The sequence below is a fragment of the Aegilops tauschii genome, chromosome 6 (genome assembly GCF_002575655.3).
Source record: "Aegilops tauschii subsp. strangulata cultivar AL8/78 chromosome 6, Aet v6.0, whole genome shotgun sequence".
NCBI classification, from domain to species: domain Eukaryota; kingdom Viridiplantae; phylum Streptophyta; class Magnoliopsida; order Poales; family Poaceae; genus Aegilops; species Aegilops tauschii.
Genome location: NC_053040.3, coordinates 168,487,716 through 168,501,034, shown reverse-complemented (window position 1 = coordinate 168,501,034; position 13,319 = coordinate 168,487,716). Strand labels below are relative to the sequence as shown.

Sequence of the window (13,319 nt, the reverse complement as noted above, 5' to 3'; positions counted from 1 at the left end):
CTATGTGTGCTTGGACAATTTTTGTTTCCCATTAACTGACAAAATCATGATAAAATCTACCCGAGTGAAAATATCTTTTGCGCAAGTATAAGTCGCTAGCCGTGGGTTTTGCACACCAGATAATTGATGAGTTAAATTGAGTGAGTACAGGAATACATGGAACAACTTGTTATTGTCGGAACCAGTCCAATAAGAATCTTACAAGCCCACGTTGCAACCATTGCCAAAAGAAATCAACCACACACGGAACCCAGACAAGTACATCTGTGGACTGGTAAAGGGCACAAGTAACCTGCCAACAACAAGAAACAACCATACGCACAGACAGACACAAATCACATATCCCAGGAAGGGATACACACACCTTTGTGCATCATAACACTACCTAGCTGAGGGCACCGTCTCGCTCGAATCAGTCGCCTCCTCGATCGTATCCTCTTTCGATTCCTTCTCTTCGGTGATGGCGTCTGAGCTGCAGGGGCCAGAGGTGCCCTGGACAGAGCTGGTGGGTTGAGGCTTGAACAGATCGTCATTCTCCAAGATAAAGAACTTCTCGGCAGATTCCCCCTTGAGCATCTCCACAACTTCAGACATCACCGGCCTCTGTTCTGGCTTGGTCTGAGTGCAAGCAAGCCCGACGAGCACCATCCGCTTCACCTCGGCCTCGACAAAGCTATCCCCCAGCTTTGGGTCAGCCATCTCCTTGAACTTCTGCTCGCGAGCGAGTGGAAGCGCCCACTCAGTGATGGTGAGCTTTGTCGTAGGGTTTATCTTCTCAACCGGCTTCTTTCCGCTGGCAAGCTCTAGCAGCAGCACTCCGAAGCTGTAGACGTCGCAGCTCTCTTTGGCCTTGCCAAGCATGGCATACTCCGGCGCTAGGTAACCGAGTGTGCCTTTCACCTTTGTGGTGACATGGGTCGCACCGTCTGGTATGAGTTTCGCAAACCCGAAATCAGCGACACGTGCTTGGAAATTCGCGTCCAGGAGAACGTTGCTCGCCTTGACGTCTCTATGGATGATATGTGGGATCGCATGGTGATGAAGATAACTACAAGGTGGAGAGATATTTAAATGTTATTAGACTGCTGTATCGTGATGAATGAATATTATAAAGTGATGTTGAGAGGCTTACGCGATGCCCTCAGCCGAATCAATGGCGATGTTCATTCTTCGCTCCCAACCAAGATGGCATTCAGCTGCATGCTGTCCGTGCAGGTGAGAGTGCAAGCTCAGGTTCTGCATATAGTCGTAGACTATCAGGCGCTCCTGGCCTTCAGCGCAATATCCACGCAAGCTCAAGAGGCTCTTATGCCGCACTCGTGCCAAAACCTCGACCTCGACAGCAAACTCCTTTTCAGCCTTGTTGCTCCAACTCTTGAGCCTTTTCACCGCAATCTGTTGCATGGAATAAACAGTTGAGTTGCTAACTAGGCTGGGAAGGAATTAAGATGCAATTTCTTGACTTTACATGGAATAAATACAAGGTGCATACTCTGATAGTCACCACATGGCACTTCAACTGAAACCTAACAACTTAAAACTTCTGGCGAAATAAAACAACTACAAACTTCTCATGAAATGTAACAGTCATAATAAAGTCGATAACAAACATACCAAAAAGCTAGGCAACAGCAACACTATCTTACAAAAAATTGCTCATTGGTTACAATATCCAAATAAGTAAAACAATATTTGCAAAGGAGATTAAGTTGAGCAGTTCTAACACACTGTCATTTACAGACAACTTCTGAAGATAAACTTCTATATAGGTATTCTGTTTCAATTCCCTTTAATATGCTCATAGGATTCTAGAAAAACACAAGCTACCAAGATGTGGGTTTCTAGCAGTTTTTAGTTATGCACTTATGCCACTGCGCCAGAAACTAGCAGGTAGATATATGGCCCCACTCTACCCCGTTCAGTGATCATAGCATGTGTCACGACATTTGGGGTCCAGGGCCACCTGTCAGTGACACATGATGGGGCATCATTTATCAGGAAGGAAACTAAGACGTGGCAGTTTGATCAAACTTTCCTTAATTCTTTACTTATTAAGTTCATCCCAAGTCAACCTCTTGCCTCATCTTTCATTTAAATATATCCATATGAGTCTACCAAGATGTCATTTACATTTCTACACCTAGTACAAGCAGATACTCAGAACAAACATATAGTGATTGTCTGGCTTTGTCAAGGCAGTATGATTGCATCTATCCAGGCCATATATGCTTTCTAATTTTCCATACCTCCGGCTGTATTCACACTTAAAAATTATGGTCCTATCTAGTAGCTTGTGATCATGAGACCTTCTCTACCACAAAGCTAAGGCTATATCCTCGGTAAAGTGAATGCATAAAAAAGTAAACCAACAGTTCTTTAGACTTGAAAAGTAAACCAATAGTTGAAGGCGAGAGAAAGTTAGTTTTCCACCAGACCAGAAAGTTCGTTATTTGCACTTTCAAAGAGTGTGGGCCCAGTTTGGATTGTTGTTCATTCTCAAAGAATATTCACGGGCTCTGAAAACTACAACCATTTTAAATTTCAAATGGAACTAGAAACCAGAAATAAATTAGGAGGTGAAACTAAATTCAGCTAAATCACAAGCACCAACAACCGCTGGACTCCACTTCATTGTCCTGTTCGTACCAGTAATAATAAAAGACACTAGAAAAAACAGATACAACAAATCATAACACAAGTTGCAGCATCTTGCGTTTCTTATTTTTTAAGAGAGGGACTGCACCTGTGATCCGTCCCAGAGCTGGCCCCAGTAGACACTGCCGAATCCACCTTCACCAAGCTTGTTATCATAGTTAAAATTGTTGGTCGCCAACTGAAGCTCTTTCAGTGAGAAGATGCGCCATGTCGTGTCCTTCTTCTTCTTCTTCCTGCCGGGTTGGGCCCTAAGAACACAACAGATTATTAGAACTTCTTCAGCAGATTCAAGTACTTGTTGGGTATACTAGGTAAGGCCGCAATGTTAGCACTCTGTCCAACTATTCCCCCGCAAGTTTGAACAATTTTCTTCACAGTAATCTTTTTTTGAACAAATTACTTATGCATAAAAATCTGCACTCCATTCTATGTAGAGCTCGTTAGCTGACAGCTGCAAATTAACAGCAATATTCCCGATAACAACAGTAAATTTTTTTGTACTAATTTATGAGCAAATCAGAAATGAAGCTCACAGATTTAGGAAACCCAACCTCAGTATTTCCCCAGAATCAAAATCAATTGCTAGTCAAGCTAACGATAAACACATAATAATCTGATAAAGGGCGAATTCGTAAGCTAATTCAACCTCCCACACAAGACAACAGCAGATAAGACTGGAACAATCGTGCTGTACGACTTCCCCCAAAAGGCCAAAACCCCCACCTGAGGAACCAAACTTCCCCAAAACGGCACGGAAATTACACTTCCATAGTAAGCTAAAGCCCCCCGTTGCCACTCACCCGTTCGACCGCTTGCAGCAGGAAAGCCACCCCATCCCCAGAGGCCGCGTCGGCTCCAACCTCGAATCTCCCTCAAATCAGCACCAGCCCGCGCGAACCCTACCGCGGCGCCGCCGGAGAGCCTGCGAGGCGGGAACCCGTCGTCCGCCTCCACTCGCCGTCGGTGGCCGCAGGTCAGCGGGGGCAGCACAGGAGACTCAGTGGAGGGAGAGGGACAGAGAGATGGGCAGCACAGGAGTTTTCGTTCTCGGGGCGTTGTCGGCTCCCTCGACGCGCACCGCTCCCCCACTAGCGCACGCAAAGCAGCCGAGGCGCGGTCCGCTCACCCGCGGGCGGTGACCCGCCGGGACGCGTCGCCCACGCGGCGGCGTCCGGTTGGCGGGTTTTGAACCAATGCGGTGACGGACCCAACGGTCGGGATTAAACCGGGGGTGATGAGGTGACGCGGCGGGTGACGGGCCGGGGTCGTTGGTTGCGGCCCTGTCGCTGACGGTGGGCCATGGGTTGTGGCTGGGGCCCGGGTTTTTGTTTTTGCTTTTGTTTTTTTGGGAGAGAGGGGGCCTGGCTGGCTTGCTGTTGGATGGCTACGTTTGACCAAAGATGAGAAGATTGCTGGGGACACTTCGCAAAGATAAGTGCAAACAATGGGGGAATAATGTTATTTTAGATGGATTGGGAGAACTGTTCTCGTCGAACGTGTGTAATGTATTGATTGCATCGTCGTTTTTGTGTGCAAATTGCGTTACATCTTACACTATTGTTTAGCAAGACATTCATTGGCGCGAACCAGGGGCCGGAGCTAGCGCCTCAACCGCCGCACCGTTGTGAATGTTACTAGTGGTTGGGGCGCCACCCGGTGGCGCCGCCTGAGAGGAAGCTGGGCGGTGTCAAGTGAGAGGCGCCCCTTCCACTTTACTTTTTATAGTATATGCAGTGTTATTGCATAATAGGCATATTAAGCGGCAGGGAGCCAGGAGAAACCAGGGATTTGAGATCATCAGGAACAAAATTTAAAGTTCGTTACACACTTGATGAAACAAGTGACACGTGCATCTTGGCTCTAACATCACATTGATAAAGAGTACTGAAATCATATTAAAAAAGGAACAAAATAGTGACCATGGATGGAGTGGCTGATCTTCATCTCGAGCTCAATGCATCCACTGTCCCAGATCCCGGGCTAGTCTTCGCCGCCATGGGTAACCGTTGTATCTTTTTGAGCCTCACCTCACAATTTCAGTGCAAAATGCAGCCATCATCTTGGAATTCCTTGAGCATATCCCTGCCAAGTGCACCATATCATCTTGGATGTCATCCTTGGATTCAAATCCAATTGAGCAGCTCTGTTGAGGGCATCGTTGGTGCTTCCACCTCCTTGGACCTTCAGAGCAAGGCTCCAGATTTTGTCTTTCAAACCTAAGGCAGAGCAAATGGTATGAAATTGAACAAATCAAGAATAAAGGAAACAAATCATGACATGATTTTTTTAGACACTCCCTAAGTTCAGATGTGAATAATGAGAGAAAAAACTATCGAATATGTCGCCTTTCATTTTCAGCAGTTTCCCTTCAAATGTGAATCCATCAATACATGGATATGTTTTCTATTAACACCGAATCTGAACCAAAGCTGACTGTAATATTAAAGAACACAATTCAATAGTTTTCAGTGATGTTACCAAAGAATTATAAAATTTTATTTGAAAGCGTACATCATACCTTTACTGCATTGATATTAATAATTATTTAAGTGACGAACTGAGCTTTATTTACCTATTATATATTTTTATTTTTCACCAAAACCTAAAATAATATAACCTTGGCAAGAGGTATCCGTAAACCTGCACAACCTCAGGTTGTTGTTCTGCCCGGTTTATCTCCTCCAACACCCATAGTTAAAACTTTGAGAGTTATATATTTATCTTAACTGATAGGAATAAACACAATAACAATGGGCAAGAGCATAGTGCATTCAGTGCATCACTTTATGTTTATACAATATACATGATGATCAAGCGAGTATCATATGTTGTAAGAACTGAAGCCTCTAACACAAGTTGAATTTGAAGATTGCAGAAACTATGAGAAGCAGATGGAACTGCAAATAATTTATTAAAAAAATAGAAAACATAAGTAAAAAAATTGAAAACTATGAGAAAGTGGTTTGGGTGGTGCCAGGTTGGGTACACGCCCTTTTCAGTTTCTTTTTTGCTTTCTGAGTGGTATATGGACATGCAAACGATGAGAGATTAACGAGCGGAATATATATTAACTACAGTAATTAAGAAGCATTGCATGTTTGCATAACTCGGTTCCATCCATTTAACAAATAAATATGTAAAGCAAGTCTGAAGAAGGCCATTCTTACCTAGGGTACGACCTACACGACTCCAGACAGCCACTGACTCCAACGGCACAAGGATGCCCGCGCAGCAAGGCTAGATAATCTTACACTGCGATCAAGGCTGTTTCTGATAGAGGGCGACATGGCCGACCTCCTCAAACGCCTCATCGCCATCGAGGATGCCGCTGCTCTTTTGCGCTGTCATCTCCCATTCCCTCATCTCATTACCCTGCGACCCATACGCCTCACGCAAGGCTGTCGAGGATGCCGTCGCCGCAGACATATGGCAACACTGGAAAATATTAACATAAGCAATGTTAATGAGTGAGAGGCTGTCCCAACTAAATTTGCTATATTTTGTGTTCTCTGTAGTAGCATGATCAAGTAGTATGATCAATGTCTAGAAAGAAAAATGTTTTTGAATTATGTTGTGGGTCTTAAGAAAACTATGTGAAAGAATGTAATAAGAACTGCATACAGAGGTACTGATGTAACTTTTTTCATTTTAAACATTTTCCTTTCGGGTCTGTTAATCTAGAGAAGATATGTATCCTTCTCTTCTATAGCATTGTTCAATCAATTATCAAAGTTAAATGTGATTTAGATTTAGGAGAGCCTGCACCTCCTAAAGGTGATAAAACAAAACAAGACATGTCAAGTGGAAGAGGCCGAGGAGAGCCTTCCGTTGGCCGACAGTCAGAGTCTAACTAATGCCATGAACAACAAATGAATCTTGGCAAGCCTAATTATAGGTCTACAATCTTGCACTAGTCCACCATAATGGCAGCATACCAAATAATCAAGCGACGTTGAAATCTTCATCTAGATAAAAGGAGATAAATATACCATTTGACATGGAGCATCATACTGTGTTAGTTTGCGTCCTCCCATCATCCTTTTCGATCTGAAATTGCTCTTGAAAATAACAAAAAAAGCATTAAGAAAGATTTGAATGATTGAAGTGTAAAGAAATCGGAAACAACCTGTGTGTTTAAGTTAATTTCTGTACAAAATGGTATCATCGCCAAACAAATGATGTCTGGTAGTTGTCTAAGATCAAAGCAACATAACATGCATAATGAGTTATTGGGTCTTCTGATTATGTTTCCTGTAAAAGAAGACCATACTCTAAATGAACAACACAACTAACCTGCTGCCAAGTTTAGTCACCAAATTTACATAATCCATCATCCATTTTCAGAGATAACAAAGCTAACAGTCAAATTCCTATAGGCAAAGATGAGGCCATAAGAATTTACGATGAACATACAAGCACTGAAGTATATGGGACGTCTTTCAGAATTTCAGTCAACCTTTAATAGAAACCCAATCAAATTTATCCTCCAAAAAAGGACAAGTAAAGAAGTATCGAGGTGATTGGCATAGATCTTGAGGGTCTTGGCCTGTCGCATGATGAAACAGACCTTGGCAATCTCCATGTGCTTGAGGAGCTTGACGGTACCCGTGTACTGCTTTGCGTTAATATGGACAAAAGAAGAAACACCGAACCAGGCGCGTCATACTTAGATCAAACAGAACAAAACAAAGAACATGCCAGGTACCCACGACGGCGCGAAGTTGTAGCTGGTGTCGCTGTCATACACATCCCCCTTCACGCTGGGGGCCATCGAGCTTGTGAGAGGTCGCGTTGGTGTGGAGGAACTTGGGGTGCAGGCAGGCGCGGCCGGAGACCCATGTCTCCAGCGCATCTGAGACCAAGCAAAGAAAAACTTAATGGCAGGCAGAGGCACATAATTTTAGAAAACATGTAAAAGCTGTCAAAGACAGATTTTTTTGACACATTATGCATCAGAATCTAGGACAAAGATTTCCCTGTTCTTTAGAGAAAAAAATAGACAATCATAAATAATGAAATAGTCCAAGAAACAGCTCAAGGACTTCAGTTGGTTTAGTATGGTTCGGCATGAAGCGAACATACAAGAGGAAAACGTGATATAGGCACCACAACGGACAATAATATTGTTGGTCGTGAGAAGATTTATGTTAGAAGATGAAGCACCAACCTCATAGTTAAGGGATTCACCCTCCTGGAGATATAACTCGGCTTACCGAAGACCATAATTTTTGGCATACAACTTGATTTCGCCATTTGATGGGTTGAGTTCATCAACCACATTGGCATGTTCCCCGGAGCACAGGCATTGCATCGCCATCCGCCGAAACACTCTACGAGATCTCCCCTTCTCTTTCCCGCCATCCATCATGCTCCATCATACCCTTGCTAGCACTTTTCCCTAGTAGAAAGAATCGTGTATTAGAGTCATAACCATGGCATTGCTTAGGTTGGTGCTATTTGAGCAATTATCCTACAGGAACTACATGCATATACATAATATGATTAAAAATAGCGCAATTTGATACTATGCTTTGGAATTGAAAATCACAATACCTAGATTATCATTCTTTAACAGGGAGATTAGAAAATGGATAGAGCATCAGTTCTTTTCCGTCCCTAATACAACATCGCTCATAGTGATTTGAACAAAGACTCTGAATCTAGCACATACAGTACAAAAATCATTGAACTTCACTCCTGAATTCCGATAAACCGATACAGTCTTGCTTTCATAAAGTATATGTTTAAGTTGTTGATTAAGAGCACACTGTGAGAAGATCTTTGAATTTAAGTTCTAATCCAACAAAAGGAAACTAAGTAGTACTGATCCTTAATTGCCAAAAGCCGTGGGAAGATGTGCGGCACATAAAGGATATGGTAATGGTCGCATACATGTTCTCCATCTCATGGACAACAATTCTTCCAGGAATGATATATTCAGGCTGGATAAAGGTATGTAAAGTACAAGATATAATAGTCACACGGTTAAGTGACTGCTCCGTCAAGGCCCACATACACTGAATAATCTCCCCAGCCTGCAAATCCCAAAAGGCATTGCTATCAGCCTATCACCAATTTTGTGCGAATATTTATGATTTAACTACAAATTTGTTATCATCTTAAGTACCACGATCAAAACGCAAGAAAATCTAAAAATACCCCCAGCCTGTAAATCCCAAAAGGCATTGCTATCAGACTATCACCAATTTTGTGCGAATATTTATGGTTTAGGGTTTATACTTCGCTCTTCGCATGGCAAAGGAAATCTGCAAAACCATAAGCTATATATGATAGTGTAAATAGTGAAGATATGCACTACATTTTTCTGAAATTGTAGCAGCATAAATTATTAGCTATATATCTCAAGAATGCAGCCACATGGTTGAGCTAAAGATCTTTCTCTTAAAAGAGGGAAATGACAACAAATAATACAGGATTTGAAACCTCCAATGAACTAAAAACTTTTCATTATCTGGCTATAACATCCCTGAAAGATATGGAATATGTGTTAAGCATAATCCATATTGCACTCTCTATAATTATCACATTATGAAAATCAGTTAGATTGAAGACAAATGCTATATGCCAAAGTAAAGATGTGTCTTATGCAATATAGTAATCATTTTCTATCTAATTAGGCAAATTTTGTAGCAATAAAAACATATAGAGAAGTTCTTTAGCAATCTGAATAGGACAATACCATGCAAAAGTAAACATGGGAATTTGACCTAGCTACAAATTAAGATGATATTAAGAAAATCTCAACTTTTGGGTTGGATAGTTTTTTTGGGTGGGTTATAGATGCAACTAGCTCAAACTAGCCCTCATGTTTAGATATACTTTAGGGCTATTTGAGCCCGAACTAGCTCAAACTAACTGTAACCCATGGATACAGCAACAGTTAATCAGCCGATAATTTGTAAGAATGAACTAAACTCCTTCCGACCCATAATATAAGATGTTAATTCATCTAATATGTGAGTATATTGGATGTTATAAGATACTCCCTCCGTTCCTAAATATTTGTCTTTTTAGAGATTTCAAATGGACTACCACATACGGATGTATATAGACGTATTATAAAAGAGTGTTGTACTACATCATTCACTACAGGAATCAGCTATTTTGCCGTCTGCCACGGCGGACGGCAAAGGCATGAACGGCGGACGGCAAAAGGCTCCGGCAAAGTAGGCTACGGTAAACAGCTACTTTGCCGTCTGCTTCCGGGCGGCTGACGGCAAAGGCCCTTTGCCGTCTGCCGCGGACGGCAAAGAGAGCGGACAGCAATAATTGCGCTGTCAGTCCGTTAAGTGGCTAACGACATGCCTTTGCCGTCCGCGGCAGACGGCAAACTTTCTAGTGTCTTTGCCGTCCGCCTTATGATGTCATCTACACGTCACTACATGGCAGGCCTTTGCCGTCCGCCGCTGACGGCAAAATTGTTTACTCTTTGCCGTCTGCCACTGTAGGCAAACTGACCAAATGGGTCAGCTCCCAGGAAGCACAGTTGGCTGCCACGTGGCTTCTTTGCCGTCCGCGGCAGACGGCAAAGAGCCCGTTGCCGTCGGTGGCAGACGGCAAAGAGCCTGCATATTGGCTCTTTTTCTGTTTTTTATTAAATCCAACAATTTTCACAGCAAATATATATGACATATATAGATATATTTCACAGGCATTCATATCACATATATCCAGCACATAAGTTCCATACATTCATACATAAGCAAGTTCAATCCATTCATACATAAGCAACTTCCATCCATACATATTACATAAGCAAGTTCCATCCATCAATTCATACATAAACAAGTTCCATCCATACATAAACAAGAAGACTAGAACAAGAAGACTAGAACAAGAAGACTAGAACAAGAAGAGTAGCTTCCATGAAGTGAATGAGATCTGCAAAATGGCAAAATAAGAAAGTTAGAAATAGGTGACTAGAATAAGAAGACAACTTTTGGGTAGCTGATGGCAAAGAGCTTCTTTGCCGTCTGCTAGCAGACGGTAAAGAGCTGGCAGATGGCAAAGTAGCTGATTCCAGTAGTGATTGTGCAATTGTTGTTTATCTTCTAATATTAACTTGGTGCTTTTAGGTACATATGTCATTGTTAAAGATCCGCGTTTCGACCCTTTCTGCATATGGGGCAATGAGATATCGATGAACCAGCATAAAGTGAGGAAGCTGATAAAGATTGTTAGTAAAATGGGTCCAAAGATGGCAATTAAACTATTTGTTTACACTTTATCCAAGACAACAGTGAACTGCAGGATGGTAAGTAAGAACTCTGCAGCCTTCTTTTTTCTGCCCATAATGAGTTGTGTTAGATGACAATGTATGAATCTTTTTCCTTTGAAGTGGTTACCAAAGCAGTTTACTCAAGATTACCTCTCAAACTATATGATTGGTGGGCATGCAAAGGTTAAAGTATTTCTACCAGAACACGATGATTATCTAGATGCTCTCATGAAGACCATGAAGGATGGGCGGTCGGCCATCACAAGGGGTTGGACTAGAGTCGTGCGTGCCTTATGCATGGAGGAGGGCACAATATGGGCATTCCGCTTCACCTTGTTCAACAACCAGAATATATTTCACCTCTTTCTTTACCGTCTTTAATAGTACAAGTATACAATTATGGTTCATCATTCTTTATTTGGTTCTTATGTAATTCTTGAACATATGTACCTATGAATCGAATAATGCGTTGGTTGTTTGAACCTGATGGATATGAATAAAGCTGTAGCATACATTCAAATTCAAATTCAAATCCAAATCCGGTACAATTTGGAAAAGCAGCAATTAAATTACGGTGAAATTACGCTCTCCAGGTTGTTACGGCACACACGGTTGGTAAAACACAAACATTTGCGATATGCACCATAATCCGAGACGGTTCACAGAGAGGAAACATGTGCAAGCATGTACACAGTTGCCGTTTGCAAAGCGTGTGCGATGTCAGACAATATCACAAACGGTGCGGGCAAACTAAACATTTGTGTTAGTTGCCTTCTCGTACACGATTCACAACTATGAAATGTTTCTGATGAAGTATGCATTGTAAACGTTGCACCACAAAATAGCGTGTGCGATAGTTGTCGTGTACGACGATGTTACGATGGTCCGACGTTTCGTAATCCTGTCCGACACTCGTACGACGATTAGCTAATCTTCTTAACGGTGAACCATTTGTGATGAGCCGCGCTGTTGGAAATATGCCCTAGAGGCAATAATAAAATGGTTATTATTATATTTCCTTGTTCATGATAATTGTCTATTGTTCATGCTTTAATTGTGTTATCCGGAAATCGTAATACATGTGTGAATACATAGACCATAACATGTCCCTAGTGAGCCTCTAGTTGACTAGCTCGTTGATCAATAGATGGTTACGGTTTCCTGACCATGGACATTGGATGTCATTGATAACAGGATCACATCATTAGGAGAATGATGTGATGGACAAGACCCAATCCTAAGCATAGCACTAGATCGTGTAGTTCGTTTGCTAAAGCTTTTCTAATGTCAAGTATCATTTCCTTAGACCATGAGATCGTGCAACTCCCGGATACCGTAGGAATGCTTTGGGTGTACCAAACGACACAACGTAACTGGGTGGCTATAAAGGTGCACTACAGGTATCTCTGAAAGTGTCTGTTGGGTTGGCTCGGATCGAGACTGGGATTCGTCACTCCGTATGACGGAGAGGTATCTCTGGGCCCACTCGGTATTGCATCATCATAATGAGCTCAATGTGACTAAGTAGTTAGTCACGGGATCATGCATTACGGAATGAGTAAAGTGACTTGCCGGTAACGAGATTGAACGAGGTATTGGGATACCGACGATCAAATCTCGGGCAAGTAAAGCACCGATTGACAAAGGGAATTGTATACGGGATTGCTTGAATCCTCGACATCGTGGTTCATCCGATGAGATCATCGTGGAACATGTGGGAGCCAACATGGGTATCCAGATCCCGCTGTTGGTTATTGGCTAGAGAGGTGTCTCGGTCATGTCTGCATGATTCCCGAACCCGTAGGGTCTACACACTTAAGGTTCGATGACGCTAGGGTTATAAGGAAGGTTTGTATGTGATTACCGAATGTTGTTCGGAGTCCTGGATGAGATCCCGGACGTCACGAGGAGTTCCGGAATGGTCCGGAGGTAAAGATTTATATATGGGAAATCACCATACGGTCACCGGAAATATTCAGGGGTATACCGGTATTGTACCGGGACCACCGGAGGGGTTCCGGGGGTCCACCGGGAGGGTCCACCTGCCCCGGAGGGCCTTATGGGCTGTAGGTGAAAGGGAACCAGCCCTTATTTGGCTGGGCGCCAACCCCCCTAGGGCCCATGCGCCTAGGGTTTGGGGGGAACCCTAAAGGGGGGCGCCCCCCCCCCTTGCTTGGGGGGCAAGCTCCCTCCCCCCTTGGCCGCCGCCCCCTCTAGATCCCATCTAGAGGGGCTGACCCCCTCCCCCCTTCTCCCTATAAATAGAGGGGTGAGGGGAGGGCTGCAGCACCACATCCAAGGCGCAGCCCCTCCCCTCCCCAACACCTCTCCTCCTCCGCGTGTGCTTGGCGAAGCCCTGCCGGAGAACTGCCACTCCACCACCACCACGCCGTCGTGCTGCTGTTGGAGCCTTCTTCCTCAACCT

General features: G+C 43.3%; 1 protein-coding gene across 1 annotated transcript; it reads right to left on the bottom strand.

The window, feature by feature from the left end:
- Positions 1–106: 106 nt before the first annotated feature.
- Positions 107–3,816, bottom strand: LOC109761167 (PTI1-like tyrosine-protein kinase At3g15890). Its single transcript, XM_020319966.4, has 4 exons — positions 3,456–3,816; positions 2,744–2,903; positions 1,133–1,395; positions 107–1,048 (listed from the first exon to the last, which is right to left on the bottom strand). The coding sequence occupies exons 1-4, from the start codon at positions 3,488–3,490 to the stop codon at positions 382–384; spliced, it is 1,125 nt and encodes a 374-aa protein (XP_020175555.1). The 5' UTR covers positions 3,491–3,816; the 3' UTR covers positions 107–381.
- Positions 3,817–13,319: the final 9,503 nt, after the last annotated feature.